The sequence below is a fragment of the Dermacentor andersoni genome, chromosome 5 (assembly GCF_023375885.2).
Source record: "Dermacentor andersoni chromosome 5, qqDerAnde1_hic_scaffold, whole genome shotgun sequence".
Taxonomy (NCBI): domain Eukaryota; kingdom Metazoa; phylum Arthropoda; class Arachnida; order Ixodida; family Ixodidae; genus Dermacentor; species Dermacentor andersoni.
This window is the reverse complement of record NC_092818.1, coordinates 140,834,256-140,852,919: the sequence shown is the minus strand read 5'-3', so window position 1 is coordinate 140,852,919 and position 18,664 is coordinate 140,834,256. Positions and strand designations below refer to the sequence as shown.

General features: G+C 43.5%; 1 protein-coding gene across 1 annotated transcript in view; it reads right to left on the bottom strand.

The window, feature by feature from the left end:
- Window positions 1-18,664, bottom strand: part of trx (histone lysine N-methyltransferase trithorax) — a 101,618-nt gene that overhangs the window by 70,497 nt on the left and 12,457 nt on the right. The window contains exons 3-8 of the mRNA XM_050178724.2: window positions 16,298-16,471; window positions 14,668-14,847; window positions 13,356-13,442; window positions 8,158-8,322; window positions 4,937-5,795; window positions 1,249-1,296 (exon numbers count right to left, since the gene is read on the bottom strand). Coding sequence (XP_050034681.1) covers window positions 1,249-1,296; window positions 4,937-5,795; window positions 8,158-8,322; window positions 13,356-13,442; window positions 14,668-14,847; window positions 16,298-16,471 — 1,513 coding nt within the window. The remainder of the gene's footprint in view (window positions 1-1,248; window positions 1,297-4,936; window positions 5,796-8,157; window positions 8,323-13,355; window positions 13,443-14,667; window positions 14,848-16,297; window positions 16,472-18,664) is intronic.

The window sequence follows — 18,664 nt, the reverse complement described above, 5'->3', positions numbered from 1 at the left end:
GCACATGCACACTTGAATAATCAACGGACACATACTGTGTTCTGTAATAGTGGGCCCTATCCGCTCTTATCACGCTTCTCCGCAGAACACAGCTATATTGTGGTAAAGCAGACTTGGGGAACTGGCAAAAACTAATATTGTGCTGAGGCATGCTTATCGGGGCTGATCGCCTACATTTGGCATTTCGAGGGAAGTCACAAGCAGAGCTTCACAGGCTTAACCACAAGCACACATTTATAATCTTCATGGCAATGTGCATGAGTACCTTTGTCTCTGCACTGCTAAATTTACACGACTACTACATTCAAAGGCATCTTAAGAAGCAGGAACATTACAGATAGTGACATCTCAAATGGGAACATAATACCTAGGAGTCAATCGGTTTTAGGTCGAGACCGCCGGGAAAACTCAACAGCCATGAACATACCAACAGGGTTTCACTGTATTTGCTATTTTAAGCAACATTTACAAAATAGCAACATGATCAATCGTTACTAGCAAACACAAGACGGCAGTGCATCCAACACCTGAGCAGCAGACTGTGCATTATGAAGCGAGATGCTGACAGCGAATTCAGTGCCTAAAGATATGAGATACCTTCGAGTGGCACAAGACGAATTACGGTTTACAAGGTTTTTATTGCAAACAGCACTGGGATGCTTACAACATTTGAAATCCTACACAGAACAAAAAAAAAAAAAAATTGGGAATTAGTTCTGGCCTCTTTTCATTTTTTTAAAGTATTTTTCATTTATTTTTTAAGCTTCTGCTATTGAAACTAAACAGCTAATTAAACAAATGCAATTACCAGTAAGTGAATTCTAGAGCAAGTGTCACGACTTTTCCACATGACAGCCTGCAAATGACACTAACGATAAAGTGCGCTCGGTCTAAGTGACACTAAATTTTCCCATCTTACAGGGATACAACATGCTGAAACAGAAAGACATTTTCATTTCAACTACTTGCCAGTCAATCACCATAAGTATAATACACATTTTAAGATAGTGTAAGAGAGCAGTCTTCCAACACTTAAGAATGCACTACTGCCATTAAAACAGCCAGTGACTGTAATGCTTCTTGTTGCAGTCAAACCTGCTTGTCCATTCAACTGCCTCAGCCAATTGAAACAGTCTTCTCATCCCCGTGGAGATAGGATATGAGTGGGAACACAGCCATCGGCTACAGATATTAACTTACACTTGCGAACTCGACAACAGGACAGAAAAGGAAACAAAAAGTACTCACAAGCATGCCTGTTTCAGAAGGTTCTTTCCACCAAATTTCTTCTTGTCCCTGTGAATGATCACAACATAAAAGCGCTTTTTGTACAGGAACCCAAAGATGCATCTTTACTAATGACAAAAATCAACACTTCAAAGTACTTTATCACACAGGCACATTCACATAGCATACATCCACGTTTTGGCATTTCTGTGCCATCTGATGAGTTGGCTGCCCAACAAAATAAAAAATTTAATTAGAGAAAACATGACAGAGAAATAGCGGTAGTGCTAAAAGACACAAGGACAGAAGAACAAGGGAGACACACAGCACTACGAAGACAGCACAGTCCACTGGCGATGTAAGCCACAGTATGACCAAGACCATGAGCAACATATAAAACGGGGCCCGTTGCACGAGAAATGAAGTCAACCAGAGCAGCAATTTGGGCTGGTTGGTAATGCATGACAGAGAACTAGTTGTAGTGCCAAAAGGCACAATTCACTGTCACCGGTTCTCTGTCATACAGTACCAACAAGCACACATTGCTGCTCTAGCTGACTTCATTTTTCGTGCAATGGGTCCCTTTCTATATGTTCCTTGTGATCCTGGTCGTACTGTAGCCTACACATCCTGTGCAATGTGCCGTTCTCATAGCAGTGCATGTCTACCCTTTGTTCTTCTGTCCCTGTACCTTTTAGCACTACCGCTAGTTCTCTGTCGTGCAACACCAACAAGCCCGCATTGCTGCTCTAGAGAGGACATGTCTATTCTACAGCATGAATGGTCTCTCCAACACCCCTCTTCACCATTTCCTGAGTCTCAGTCCGCGATACATATCCAGCTAATAGCATCACAATCGCCGTTATACCATCACTGAATACGAAAGCCCATTAGTGGGTCTGAACAGTCAGGTGAAGGCAAAGGGGGGGGAGGATGCATCAGGCATGAACAAGTGCACTTACAATAATGAAAAAATAACCATGGGCAGCAAAGCAAAAAAAATGTTGAACGAGGCACAAATGACAAGTATTTGGTTATGTTCCTAGATCGCACTTCCAGAATACTAAATAGATGAGTCTTACTGTGAACAGCAGCTTGGAAAGTTGGAGATTACACAAAAATGATAAACGTGTGGCAAAGCACACCTTGATGTTCTGACACCAGTGCCAATTTTGGCAGTGTCTGCTTGTGGTTAGTTCCTTATTTGTTGAAGGACGACATTGCATTATAAAGCAACAAAGGACTCAAACAAGTATCTTATAGGACCTCCACGCCAGCACAAATACTTTTTCATACAATTTAGCGTATGTTTTCAGCAACAAAACTTGAGAGGAAGCTTTAGCTTGGGCCTAACTCCGACGCAGCCTAATCAGATACATGTAAAACGCAAGAACGCTTTTCTAAGATAACCCCTGGACCAATTTTAATGAAATTTGTTGCACTGGAGAGAGGAACTTAAATTCTAGTGACTGTTGGAAGCAGAATTTCGATTTAGGGCCTGAATTTTATTAAAAAGATGTTCAAAAAATCAGAAGTTAGAAAAATAATAGACGCACGAAGTTGATAAAACAATAGCTCTGCATCAAAAGCAGATATCGCAGTTCTGTAAATGGCATCCATTAGACTATTCAACATGGACAAATTCAATATGTCAATTTATATCTTACAAGAATTTGTTACATTGTGTACAAAGGTTCTGCAGAAGCTGTATTTCCATATTACTAAATTTTTTTTAGCATCATGTGTGACATATATCAATTTTGTCCGTTTTAGATGTACTATTAGATGCAACTCACAGAACTGTGATATCGTTTTTCATTGCAGAGTTACGGAGTTGTAAACTTGGTAGTTTCGTTTTCTGAAAATATGGTATTTTTGTCATTTTTTAATAAAATATTGACGACCTAATCCAAAAAAGAAAGAACAGTCACTAGATCTGAAACATTTCTTTTAAATGCAACAAACCTCGCCAAATTTGGTACGGTGGTTGCCAAGAAAAAGGAATTCCCCTTTTACATGTATTTAGATAGGAGCACCCGAGCTAAAGCTTCGTCTTAAGAAATAGAAGGGCTGCAAATGCAGAACTAAAGCTAACTTTAAAATAGATTTTTTTTCATGATCTCGTTACAGATTCGAAGCCTCCGTCTGCTCTGTAAGCTGGTAGCAATTATGTTCAAAGATTAAGACACTGAGTCAACATAGTTATAACACAACACCAACTATAACTCAAACTAATGTTGCAAAATGAAATACAGTAAACTTCCATTTATTCGACATAGGTTAATTCGGTCCTGACCGAACATCCTGGCCAGAGCCTATACATCTTTATGGGACCAAACTTTCATTATTTCGATCCTGAAATTGGCGTTCGCCAGATAATTCTAACTTCGCTGGTCAACATGCGCATACCCAACCTCAATGGTGACCACAGTGATGACACCAATAGCGTCAGCGTCTGTCTTGGCAGCACTTATATAGCGAATGCGTCAAACACCTGCGATCTCCCATCGAAGAGACCTATTTTTAGCCTGCTTCAGGAAGATTCTAAAGCAAGAACAATAGTTCACAATGAATTATTATAGTATTTACCCTAATCTGACGCATACCGTATTTGTTGTTGTTGTTGTTTTTCAGGGCAAAACTTGCTAAAAACTTCCTTGGGCGGTCCAATCCAATACAAAACTAGAGACTAATGAAACTGAAACTGCATTCGCAACAGTGTACATTAAGAGCCAGCCTAGACAGCGTCATTGCCATTGCCATCACAAGATGGCCACCATGCATGGCACCAGAGTGAGTTTGCGCATAGCACAGCAACAACAACGCTCTGCTTTCAGTCTGATTAGGAAAGCGCATACAAACAATGTTATTTTACATGTTAAGCTAGCGACAACTATTCGCGTCCAGAATTTTGGCGTTCCGGAGAATCACATGCATCGCAGTACGAAGTAACAAAGTCTAGGCGTGGGCGACCATCCCATTTGAGACTGTTGCGGAGTCGTTTGATAAATGCAGAATATCATACACACACTATGGACTGTACGGAGGACGAGACATTGCTGTTCTTTGTAGAGGGTGTTAAAGTGATGAAAATAGATATTAAATAAAGTTCCATTCTCTAAAAGTAAACATTGCTGATTTATTTTCTTCTTTATCTTTTTCCCCCAGAATTGGAGCCATGCTATGTTTCTCTTGTTAAGAAATTGGGTGCACGTTAAATTTTGGGGTGTGTTGGAATTGGGGCAAATGCTGCCAAACAAATCAGCAGTGTGTTTTCATTTTTTTTTCTGCCTCTTGTTTAACTCGACTAACAGGGTAATACAACCAATTTCGTTGGTCCCATTAGGGTCAAACTAACAGAAGTCGACTGTACAGGTAATTTCATGCAAAAGCACAAGTATCTTAGCTGCCACAGTATAGCACTGGCTTCGTATTTTCCTGAAAGATATATGAGCAGCATTAGGTCACGCCCATAATGACATGTGCCAAATAAGCATGTAACCCACATCCTGTAGTGTGTAAAGTACCTAGGAATAGGGTGTGAAAGATGTGAACGCTTCATCTCACAGCTTTTTTACAGTACAAGTAGGGAGAGAGAGAAATGAGATGGGAAAGGCAGGAAGCGCGAGTTAGCCAAGCTCATCACAACTGTAGAAGCGCATTGAAAAAATAAGAAAGAGAAGGAAGGAAAGCCACAGTAGATACTGACCGACAACAGACGCATTTGCCGCAGTCCTCTGCCAGACACCCCGCACACTGGTTGCAGCGGCCTTTGCGAACCCTTACATGAAGAATCTTGCTCACGGGCACTCGGAACCTATCTGCCTTGCGCCGCAGTGCCCTACCAGAGCCCGACGTCTCCACTGGCACCTCTCCTTGTTCTTCTTCACCCTTGTTTGATGCAAGATCCTCCACTGGTGCCTCCGAAAGATGCTCCTTTTCCTCTGCAACATCAGGCGATTCCGTTCTCGATGGCTGCGTCTTTGGCACACCCACTTCATCGCTGATGTTCTCCTGTTTCACCTGCCTCACCAACTGATCGAGCTGCTCAACCACTGGGCTTTCCACACCCGTTTCGTTGGCCTCCGCTTTCCTCTTTTTTGTCTCCGGTGTCCCCAAGACTTCTTTGGCCTCCTCCGCTCCTTGCTTCCCCTCCTGGCCAACTTTGCTCTCCCCACTGGCACTTCTTGCGCCCCCTCTTCGCTGCTGGTGACCTTCCTCCTGCTGGCCATCGGTGCTGCTATCTTTCTGCTCCTGTCCATGCTGCTGCCGGTGGTGCTGGTGCTGATGCTCCTCATCTTGACTCTGCTGCCGTTGCCGCTGCTGGTGATGCTGGTCTCGGTGGTGGTGGTCCGTCCTGTAGTTGTGGTCCTTGCCACGACGTGACCTCTCGTGTGGCGGCGGATGGTGCTGCTCATCTTCCCTCCCTGGTGCACCGCCGCCACCTCTCCTCTCATGGTCCCTCCTTCGGCCTCCCTCATCCCGCTTCCTGCCCCCACTGTCGTCCCTCTTCTTGCTGTCGTCCTTCCGGCGGTTCCGCTCGGGCACCTCAGGAGATGAGTCTTCTTCTGCAAAGTAGCAGCAAAGTAGTGTAAAGTTGTTCACACGCTTAAAAGGACTGACAACTGACCAGAATGTGTTGTGAGACGTTGATGGAAATGAAATGACCACAATTTATAGTCATAAAATCCAGCACACCGTTTGCAATTTAAGTAGGAATTATAATTTTAAATTTGCAAAAGAAGTCTAAACACCAATAAGTGGCGTGGCAGTGAAATCTCGGTATTTCACATGTAGTAACTATATGAGATTACGGAAGTCAGCTGTTATGGAGTACATTACTGCTTAAATTGCAGTTGGTATATTATTAGGCTTTTGCGCTGTATTCTGTGCATATTAGGAAGTAAAGAAAGTCCATGCTAACAAGTGGAGTGGCAGAGAGGGCAGAGCTGTTCAATGCATCGCAGCACACATAAGGGCTGTTGTACACACAGGAGTTTGCATGTTAGTACCCCGAGTTCTATGGTGCTGTGAGGTACAAAATGCCTTCAACGTATTGTGCTATGAATTGGTGCCAGCACTGCAATAATAGCACTACTGGCGTATCCTACCACTTAGCTTGGCTTGGCTAAAAAAAAAAAAGCCTGGCATATGCAGCCAGAAAATGCATGGCCTTTGAGATCAGATGGCGTTACTCAGGGGGAGCCACCGCAGGGGCTTAGATTCGGACACCAACTATTATTGTAAAAATAATTCAACACTTCATAAAACCTGAACCACAGAAACATCGGCGTAATAAACACAATACAGTCGACTCTCGTTACAACGGATCCTGATAATTCGACAAAACATGTCCGCTTTATCCGAAGTCTGTAATATCCGAAACACCTCACTTCGGAAACTTTGGTCGCGATGTGTAACAACATTATTGCAAAGGGTGAGTGACAAACGTCCAAAGAAAAAAAAAAAAAAAAAAAAAAACCCAACCAAACAAACAAGTTGCAGTTTCGCCCGAAAGGCAAAGCATCAATTGCAATAGCAAATCAGTAGACAGCTATGCGAAGTAAGGATAGTAGTTTTTACGGCTATATAATGTTGTTAAAATTAGTCTACTAACTAAATTAACAAGCACTATGTCACGCGCGCACAGGTAAACACGAACACATCTCGCTCGATGACCTCGGAAAGTTGCTGTCAGAACGTTGGAATGAGGAATCGCAGAAGCAACAGCGAGCGAATTGACGTTCGTGCTGTCTCCCACTTAAATTCAAACTAAATGTCGGAAGCACAGCGCATGTGAAGCTGCAGGCACTGGGCACACTCAATCCACATCGCAGATCCCTTTCAAGATGAGGCCTACGCGGGCGCGCACTTTGTCCACATTGCAGCTCGCTTTCAAGATACGGCACTCGTGTGGCCACACCGTTAACAGTAGCCACCAGAGTAGAACCCATCTCCCTCTCCTTCCCCCCGCCGTCATTCGCGCACTAAAGACTGTGCGCTTCCGCCCCGCTTTCCTCCCTCCCTCGTATGCACAATATTGAGCCGCCCGTGTTGGCACGGCAAAAGTCCATCTTGTACACCCGAGTTCGACAAAAGTTGCTGCTAATTTCGTCCACTGTAGCCGATAGTCTGTTGTGGTGCCGCCCGTTAAAAGTGAACTTTGTTGCATTAATAAAATAGGTAGAACTAAGACTGAAATATAGTCCGTTATATCCGAAAGTCTGTTGTACGTGGGTTCGTTATAACGAGCGTAGACTGTATTACTTTCTTACTATTAGAGCCGCACTTATCATGTGCTTCCTATCAATGCCGGTACGTAATCGCTATTGTGCTCACCTATCCCTTTTTTCAGCATATTTCTTGAGCATGACTGCATCCCCAAAGCAGATCGGAAAACTCTGATAAAAAAAAATTTTCCACGGCACTTTTTGCATTACCGCTGTATAATTGGACACTCAGACCAGTAAGCTTTCTGTTGCATTAAAAACCAGGTACCATAAAAACTGGTTGTCAGGGACACAAAGAGGAACACTAAACCAAAACCGAATTCAAATAAATCAAGTTCTTTCAAAACTCTTTTATTTCAGATTATTTCTGAAATGGCTATCAGACTATAGCAGCCTAAAAAATTCACAAAGACACACAAACAATGTTGCAGCTCCTATAGCTACAGCTGACATGTGGACCGAATTGGTTTTCGTGTTCTTGTGATTTCGCTCGTGTTTCATCTCTCTTCTTTGTCTGTGTTTTTACTGCACGCCATAAGTAATAACAATGCAGATTTGGATTACAGCAATCTTGAAAGCCGATGATGACAGCTTGTCACCATTACAGTTTTCGTTTTATACTCGATTCATGTGCCTGCCACTGTTTTTAGTAAATTTTTCGAGTAAATCAAGTAATTACAGTAACTTTGCTTCTGCTCACCCTGTGAGGAGTGGTGCACAATGAGGCGGCTCTTGTCCTCTTCGGACAGAGCACTGAGGCTGATGCGGCCTGCAGGCGCTGGGGAAAACGTGGCCCGCTTCTGTCCCAGTACGACAGCTGCACGGCGGCACACGTGCTTGATGCGCGGCCCATGGCTGCTCTTGACTGCAAAAAAAAAACAAGACGAAGCAAAAGAGTTCTTGCTTGAGCGTTTCTCCCGCCTTTGTGGGTGCTCAGGAGCTTCTTGCAAGAAAAGAAACGACCATGGAGTAGTTCACACACAAAAGGGCATTTACCACTTTATTTACATAATGTCAGCTGGCCCAAATACGTGCAAGGAATAATGCCACAATGAAGACAAGCTGAAAAGCTGAGAAAATTTGACTTGCCATGCAATGTCAATGAGCAAATGTCCACACGTGCAAGACACAGGGTCATACCCGTACACCCAAGTTTCGTTGCCAGTGATATTCTTTAACATGGAAAACAAGTAATTCACAAAGTTTCACTCCTACTGATTTCACTCTCATTCCTAAATATTAAAAACCCAGATCAAAGACAGCGGTTTTGACACGACTGATGAAGTCGAGTGCGAATTGCAGAGAGTGCTCAACTCGTTGCAGAAAGACTTCCAGTACACTTTCGAAAAGTGGTAGGAATGGTGGGAATACTGTACTGTTGTGCAAGGAGGCCATTCTGAAGGTTACAGTGCTTGAATGCGCTTAAATAAATTACTTCAAAAACGAAGCTAGTCATCAGAAACTTTTTATTGAATTATAGGAGACACACATTGTGCCTGGAAAATGTAAAGCGTACACCAAATACATACATGCATGCCTATTATTTAAAACTAGGCTTACAGTAACAATAAATGTGGAATGTAAATCCAGGCAGCAGCACGAAAAGCACTGCCAAGCAATAAACTTTAGAAAGAAATATCAAGTAAAAAAATTTTGTAACGAAGTTCACACAACAGAGCTAATATGAAAATGTTAATAAATAACCAACAAGCAGCGAGTAGCAGTGCAGCCAATATCTGTGACACCTCCGGCACAGTTCAGAGACCTTGCGGAGGTAAATGATTGACGGTGACTCAGGCACAATGCAGGGTATAGCTTTAAAGGCAATGCCTTCAATGTTATACTCTCTTTCACTGCAGATTTTGCAGTGATCAAATTTAAGCAATCACTTTCTTACAGAACCTTCCTTGGTTTTTTTGGGTGTATGATCTGTCCTACAAACAACATCCAAGGCTTGCAAATAGAATCAGCATTGGTGATAGGCAGAAACGCATCAACAAATAAGAGAAACCAAGATACAATGCAATGTCATCGTTTCAGCTATCGCTCTCACCGTTGTCTCCATTTTCATCATGCCACCATTGTCACTGTCACTATCAATCTAGCATCAGCTTGCTGAACATCGTCAATTTATCGTCAGTCTTTTATAGTGGTCCTTTCATCACAACATCATTGCCATTTCGCTGCTACAATAAAACCTCGTTAATTTGGCCCCTGTTAATTCGGAAATTCGGACACACTGTCTGGTCCCGTCAAACATGTACATAGTCCTATGGCACACAACTCCTGTTAATTCGGAGATATATTTGGTCGTACTTCAGTTAATTCGGACAGTTCGCGGAGCTCAGAGGCACGTGAGGCATATAGGATCGGGTGGCACTAGGGGGTGTTCAAATAGCACCGCCAGCGATGCCGTCTCTGATAAGCGCGTGCCATTCTCAAAGGCCATGCTTGCATGTGCTGGGAGTGCTGAAAGGCCGGAAATACGTCAAGGCCGCCATGCTTATTTTATTGCGACATAACAGACAAACCTATGTCTCAAAAAATGTGGCAGCAATGACGTACTTATGGCTTCGCTGTCGCTTTTGGCGCTTGGCACTACCTCTGCATCACTATGGTTAACAGCACGGTAGTTATTGGTCTATGCTAGCAACCCTAATCTATAGATATGTTTTTTTTTCTTTGCATCGCGGTCTGCCATTTCTGATGTCTTTTGCTTGAGCAGTTGTGTGGTTGCGCAGTTGTGCAGTTCTTTTTTCGTTGTCGTTTTTACCGCATTTGTCGGTTTGCGTCAGGTGCGTGTGCGAGGACGGCGGAACTCTTATTTTATGTGTATTAAATATTGTTTGCGCTTTTCTTTTTTTTTTCATTTATACTTTGTTTTTTCTTGACATCATGTGTGTACCCATCGCTTAGTTGCCATGCCTAGCCGCGCCGCACCACCATGTGCTTTCGTGCCCCACCGAAGCGGGCGAAGTACGAGGCAAAGGATTTGGGAGCGAAAGTAGAAATATTGAAAGCCGTGAAAGCAGGGGTGCCTCGGCAGGTCATAATGAATAAATTCAACGTGAAGAGAAGCACGCTCAGCACGTACATGAAAAATGAAGCGGAGATTCTTCAGGCGTACGACAGTGACAGGTTCGCTGACAACAGGAAGAGACTGCGAATGGCAGCGCACCCAAAACTTGAAGATGCGTTGCTAAACACGGCCTGGTCTTCCGAAGCGCGTGAGACGAGAAAGGAGCTGTGAATGAAGACGTTGTCGAAGATTGGAGGGCCGGATTACCCGCACGCCTAGCCGATTATGAAGCCTGCGACATTTTTAATGCAGATGAGACGGCCCTCTTCTACAAAGCCCTGCCGGATAAAACTATCACACTTAAGGGGGGACCCTTGCGTTGGCGGTAAACGAAGCAAGAACAGAATAACAGTTTTGCTGGCTGCCAACATGACTGGCGCAGAGCGGCTATTGCTATTGATAACCGGCAAAGCAGAAAAGCCGAGATGCTTCAAAAGCATAAAGAAACTTCCCGTGGACTATCGCTCGAATCGAAAGGCGTGGATTACCTCAGTGATATTTGAGGCCTGGCTGTGCGAATTGGACCGCCGCTTTTGTGCAAAATTGCACAAAGCGCTAATTGTTCTAGATAACTGAAGTGCACACAATAATGTGTTGGGGCTGACAAACATAAAGCTGCTTTTTTTGCCGCCTAACACAACGGCTTCCCTGCAGCCTCTGGATCAGGGAATTATTCAGTATGTGAAAGGCCGATACAGAATACAAGTGCTTGAGCGCATGTTGCTCTGTATGAAGGCAAAGAAAAAATATGATGTAACTCTGCTCAGTGCAGTGCACATGGTGGCGCATGTGTGGAGGAGCACGCCGCCCGCAGTAATTGCAAACTGCTTCTGACACAGCGGCTTTGTCCGTGACGGTGATTCTTTGGAAGCCGGGGATGCGGATGTTAACCAAAACGCCAAGGAAGATGGCAGTCGCTTCGACAGACTTCTGCCTCCGGACGTCCTGCTGGACGAATACATCCACATTGATAGTGACGTTGCTGTTGCCGGTCGCCTAAACGATGATGAAATACTGGATGTACTAGGCGACAAAGAGCCCAACTCTGATAGCGAAAATGTGCCCATCATGGATGTGTGTGAAGTGCTGCACCACACTGCTAAAGGCGCTGATGACACCCTTAAAGTTTTGGAGTACATCTGTGTCGTTTCTCCCGACAGTCTGTGTGGACTGCACCACCTACAAGAACTCCGGAAAATTGTGTTTTCCGCGCAAATTTCTCACGCACAACAAGCAACAATAACCAGTTATTTCATGAAGTAAAGGTATGTTGATGTTTTAGGCATCTTTTGAGTTATTGTCGAAACCTCGTTAATTCGACATTCGGTTAATTCAGACATTTTCTCTGGTCTCGTGAAATCCGAATTAACAGGGTTTTACTGTATGTCATTGCCATCACCACCTTTTTGTCATCATCAGGCATGCGCTCGTCCTACACAATCATCCCTTAACAGTTTCTGCCATTTTTTTGTTTTAGGTTTACATCCGATGCCAAGAGGGCGCTGATTTACAATCGAACCTGGCTATATCGAACTCGCAGAAAAACGCCTATCAGTTCGACATAGAGCATAATTCAATATAAGCCTGCTAAGGAATTGGATGTCATAAAAGCACATACCATTTATAAAACCACTTTACTGATGAAATTAGCTTAGTTTCCCTTGAAACAGTCCTGTATTTTCTTCTGCTTGGGCAATTTTACTGCCTGCGACACACGCACTTCTCCACATTGTCTAAGGAGTCGGAGCAGCTGAGGCTGCAACCTTCCGCATTCGCGCAGAAGCACCAGATTAGTGCGAGTGCACCAATCACCTCGGAGGATGTGGGCAATGAATCGTCGCCGCTTTCCTCATGGTGACCCCTTTCACTTGTGCTCAGTACGATGTCGGCAACGTAGTCTTCATTTTCAGGCACTCCCGTGGTCGCGACACCGTCAGCTGCACTCACACACTCGTTGACCGTTGATTCGTCAACAGCTTCCGGAAATTCTGACAGCTCGCTCCAAACTTCGGCAACATCAGCAACGACTTCGTCGCATTTATCAGAATTTACAGTCATCACCGAGCATGCGGAAGCCAGCATGTCTGATGCAATTTCTAATTAATTACTTGTACACGGCCGCGGGTACGCATCGGGCGCCACGGGCACCAGGTCAGGAGTTTGGCCACTTTGGCCCTAATCTCCGGTTTTGTCCCCTCAGGCCCTTATTCTTCAAGATTATGCTAAGAGTGCTCCTCGGAATCTCGCACACTGCGGGGACATACGACTTCTCACCGTGTTTGACCTGATTTATGATTTCGAGCTTCATGACGAAAGGCGAATTCTGCCGCTTCATTGCGGCAACACAGGGGAGAAGGCCCACAAGGTGCCAACACAACGAACCAGAAAAGTAGAAAGACAACTTGCACTTGCACCATCTTGCACACCGAAGGCACAAGAGCCTCTGACTGGTTGCCTGTGCAAGCGCTCCTGGTGGGCCAGGATCATTTTAGCCACGTCGCCGGGTTTCTCCGCCACCGCGAGGGAAAGCCAACTTCTGGAGGCACTTTTCCGCCGCTTGAAGTTCGATGTATCGGCAGTCGCTGCTATTTTTTGTTCGATTTAAGCGTAATTTTTTGCTATATACACTCGCTGTAACTCTACCACGTTCAGATAGTGTTCGATATATAAAACAATTCTATGTAATCGGGTTCGATATAGTCAGGTTCGACTGTACTCAATTTATGAGAAGGAGCGTCGCTGGAAAGGCACTACCCCCCCCCCCCCCCCCCCCCCGCTTGTCTGCAACCCAAGCAAGCAGGCAACACTATTCTGCTTACTTGAATCGCTGCTGGAAGTCATGGTATCCTGTGAATCCTCTGGACTAGAAAGAACAGGCTTTGGCATTTCTGAGTGGCTCTCAGCACCTGCAAGGAGGAAGGGCGAGAAAGGACAATTAAGAATGGGCTGTCACACAACCAAAAACCAACATTCAAAACAGGACTAGACAACAGGTGGAAAAACTGCTGTCTAGTTCTATCCCATGACTGTTCACTGCATGCAGATTAACATAGCAAGAAAGCCCTGAAACATCACACAAGCTGATAAAACAAGACACAAAACATGAGCAGATCATAAAATGACCGTGTGATGCTTACTTGTCCAAACAAAATCAGGAAGCAGACCCATGGTCTTTAGAGGGTGCATAATGTATTTATTCAGCAGGAAAAACAAATCCAATCACAGCTGGCTCATGGAAACACTTTCTTGGTGTTTAACACCGCAAGAATAGATGGCTGGAAATTGCACTTATTCCCAAGATATCCGTGTCCCCTACAAATAACACTGATTGGTTCATGGTGACAAATGTATAGGTTACTAGAATATATTGCTGCTGGTGCTAGGTGGTTCAAACTTGTAGGTTCAACAAGAGCACACCATAGCGCGGACAAAAGAGGGCAGACACCGGACAAGCACTTGTCCTGTGTTTGTCCCAGCTATGGTGTGCACTGGTTAACTCTGCAAAACAAGTAGGTGCTTGCTCTAGGTTGTCCCAGCTGCCAGTTTTAAGTACCATTAAAGGCCAGCTGCAATGAAGTTTCACATTGGCTAAAGTGGTTACAAATGAATAGCACTTATATACCATCGAAGTAACCCTGGAAAAGCTGCAGGGTAGGTAATTGTCGATTTTCTTGCTAGTAGCATTTAAATAGCATTTAAGCAGTAGATGTGTGTACCCAGTGGTTCGCGAACATGATGCAGGTCCCAACACGTCACCTTTGATATTTTCAGCGTGCTACAAGCAACATTCAATCTTGGGAGGTTATGCCGAGGAGCCGGACGTTTTAAGTTGTCACTTCTGGCAAATGGTAATGGCGACTTCTTTTTTTTTATGAAAAGCGTTTGTTTTTGCTAGCCCTTCCTGATGAATGTACTCATACTTTAAATACAAAATTTTGCACGAAAGCTGATCTACATCTACACTATTCGAAAATAGGTTTCTTGCACGACCGAAAATATTGTCGTACGTGGCCTTTTTTAGAGTATACCTCAGTGATAAATTCAGGAAGAGGCTATTGAGTGGCCTCAGACAGTCTTGTAACCTGTTATGAACAGGATTTTTTAATGTGTAAACAACAAATAGGCACTCACGCGTCTTGTCCTCGGACAATTTCCGTTTCCGTGGTGGCCGCCGTGGCCGGCCGTCACCCCGAGGTGGGCGAAGGTGTCGCTCCATGCGATGTTTCAGGGGAGCCGGGATGTCAAACAAGTTCCAGCACGCATGTACAAGGCACCCCTTGCACTTGGATGGTTGTGCGAGGTTACAGTTCCCTGGGTGGTTGCAATGCACACAGGCATACAAAGTGCTCAGGTTTGTTGCAAATTCAAAGCATCGGAATTACACTTAGACATGCACTCTCAGGAAGAGCAAGATGAAATACTTAACTAAAACACAGTAAAAAATTTTGTAGTCACAGAAAGCACTCAGGACATTATGAAAAATAAAACTATCAAGCTAACCTCGTGTAAGACATAAAAGGATTTGGCTTGACAACAGCAAACGCACCTCGAGCATACATAAAACTGCTAGCACAATAAAATTTACCTAGTGCAACACCTAGCAGGACTAAAATGCTTACAATACATAAGCTTAACACATAAAAAGGGCAAACCAACAAAAGTGAGCAGCACAAGAAGCAGTGGTGAATGAAGCAAGAATACATCTACAATGTCAAGCCGCAGGACAGAGGTTGTTAATGTGCACAAAAAGCTTAGAACTGCAGGTAACCATATTGTGGCATGTTTGCAATGGTGCTTGCAGGCAAAAATGATAGCAAGGTCTCAGCTTCTCAAGTGAAAGATCATTCTCGCTGGTCCCTTGCAATAAGAGATCATTACTGCCACCTCCTGATACTAACAGTGGAAAACACATAATCTTGCTCTACAGTGAAAATTGGGGCTTGTTTGTTATTTGTGATCGTCTGAGAAAAGCTCCTAAAACTAGGGACCAACACAGAAGAAACATGTTTGTCCCTCATTTTATGTACTGTTAACGATTGCTCTATAAGTGGCTACATGATTGTTTACAATGCCCAGCTGGCACCTTCCAAAGGTTTAACTGCCATAAGAGGTGCTTCCAAAAAAAAAAAGATAAAGCCCTCATGTGTAGAAAATGGTGAAATGCTCATGCAGACCTGCCAATTTTAGAATTAGAAAAACACAACAGTGGAAGCCATAAAATACTAAAATTTGGTGAAAATACTAAAATTTGTGGGGTTATTCAATATGCTGACAGTTCATTGCAGATTTGCTCACTTTGTTCTGTATGGATTCTACGAAGAGGCACTTTACTCTATAGACGCAGTAATAACATTCTACACTGCAGACAAGCAGAAATGCTTGTGAAGTTTATAGTGAAATATTCACGTGACAGCTGTCAAAGATTTTGTTGCCATCATACAGTGGTTCTATCAGTTGATGTTAATGCCGTGCGGGTAGGTCCTCATAACCGCGAGTCCAAGATATTGGACCATAAAATATCAGTCAGAAACTATATTTGCTTTTTTTTTTCATTGACTTTGCCCTAAACTACACACACATGAAAAAAAAAATTCTGAAGATATCTGTGTCACTATTACCATCATAAACGAGCACTAAGAAACAGGCATTTCACAATAAAATTGCAAACGTTAGCAGGTATGCTCATATTTCATCTCCTCAGGCCAAAAATAAGGAACACATAGGATGTATCGGCTAAATGGGTGTCATGATGTGTCCTTACCGTCCTTGGGGCAGACAAATTTCTTGGGCTTCCTCAGGAAAGCAGCGTAGAATCGGAAGCAGAAGCGGCATGCATATTGGCCATAGCGAATGGAAAGCTCAGCCGACCGCTTGTACTGCTGGCAGACACTGCACTTGGACTCGCTCGAAGCCACCGATGAGCCTTTCTCTGCCACTGCAACCAAACAACAAGGTCACAGGTGTCAATTGCGGCAAAAGTGACGTCTATTTCAGTGAACAGACCAGACTCTAAATGTCAACCTCCAATTATGAAATTATGAAAGGGGGCCATTGTTATAGGCCAGAATCGCACAATATTTGCTAACTGGGAGTGAATAGCACAGTGCAAGCAATCTTATTTCCTGCATACGGTAACTGTAGACTATTTTAATATGCATTGGGCCTTTCCGACAGCCTACAGCCCCAGTGCAAAGAAACAGCAAGCACCAAGGCACGAAAATATTAATGTGCACTTCGGTAAACTGAATGACCAGCTGCTTTCTGCAAGCAATCATTGATACTGCTGCCAACCATGCAGCATTAGGTAGAGAGAAAAGGTCCACACACATATAAGTCGCCACACAATGCTAATGATGTAACCCTATTCATTTGTTTAAGCCTGGTCTTCTATGTTAATTACCATTACACATCAGGTAAAAAACTTGCAATTTTCTACTGACGACCTAACCTTTCCCTCTTTTGTCACAAAATGCACATTCATTTGGTTTTGACATAAATGCTAGACAGCTTCTTCAAGGTGTTCAACAATGAATGTATTTTCCACAAACATACATAGAGACATGAACTACATTCACACTACAGGAAAAAGGGAATGAAAAATTCATTATTTCAGACTTAGGGTCAGCAACAAAATACACCACAATTCTGACTGCAAAAGAGCGCTGACACACCTGCAGCTGCATGTAAAGCACAGTAACAATGTTTGCTTGTAATGCTAATAGAAAATGTGAATGCGCATGTGGCACCACCATAAACATGTGAAATTTTTGTTTTATACAGTACAAAGCGTAATAATTGAACCCCAGCTAATACTAAAGAGCATCCAGCACTGGATGCTTTTCACCCCTTCATTATCACCCCTTCAATTGATGCCGAAGCAATTGCTTTACCTGTGCCATGAACCACATTACTGGAACGGGTAGCTGGCTTTGTACTAGAATTCCTGCGGGTAACAGGTCTTGCAGGGTGCCTTTAACTAGATACATCCATGCCCTGCTCCCCCACCTCTTGTAACACTAATGAGAATTTAAGTAATCGTCTCTACTATGGCAAAGACAGCGGTTCACAATTTTACTCGCCAGAGAATACAATGACAACTACGTTTTAAAGTGATGAATGTGCAAAACAACAAACAGCACAGCAGAAAGTTTGACTCATCAGCAATCGATATACGATACTTATGCCATTTGTCAAAAGGCAGCTGTGAACCAGGTGCCACAGACAGCAACCTTTGTTGTTTAATAAATAATGTGCTAACATCAACAAAGAGAATGCTCATATGCACACCCCACATTCTTGAATGGAATTTCCAGGGGTTACATCACTTTTTCTACCAAGTTCCGTTTAAAAAAATCAGAAAACTTAAGTATTCCTTCCAACTCGGAACTCGCAACAAAGGTAGTTACACCCCCCAACAGCACCCAATGCCTTCAACTATGTGGAAAACTCTTGCAATACTGTGTAAACTCCCCTGATGGCATAATGAGGACAACACTTCGTTCACTAATTAACATCTAAGGAAGCAAACAGCTGCCTTCTTGAGGGGGATGCAGAGGACAACAGCTGAGTTGAAAGCCACTCCGGGAACAATGGCTACACTACATACCACCTACACTACGTCAGCCTAATGCCTGCTGTTGCAACGGAAATACATATGCCATTCATTTCACCATGGAGGTCAAGCCAGCCATGCCAACAAAGCAACTTTTCACCTCTTTCATTGTATTCAAATGTCACAACGGATACCCACGCTCTATGTAAGAGCATGCATAGAACTAGAACTTTCTATGCCTTATGCTATGCTTTCTATTCAAGAAAAAGCTCATCAAATCAACCTTGAAATTTAAAAGTACACTTGAATGGAACAGGAGACACAGCAGACAGCATACAAGCATTTCAGACATGCCAAGGATACAAATAAATGAAATCTTTATTAAATACAGTAGACTTCTGTTAATTTGACTCCGGTTAATTTGATTTTTCAGTTAATTTGACGCCAAATGAAGGTCCCGGTCAGCGCCCATGCATTTCTATGGGCTCAAACTTCCGTTAATCTGATCCTAAAATTGGCCTTTTCCAAATAATTAGAACTTGACTAGCCAGCTCGCACGCACCTGACCCCTATGGT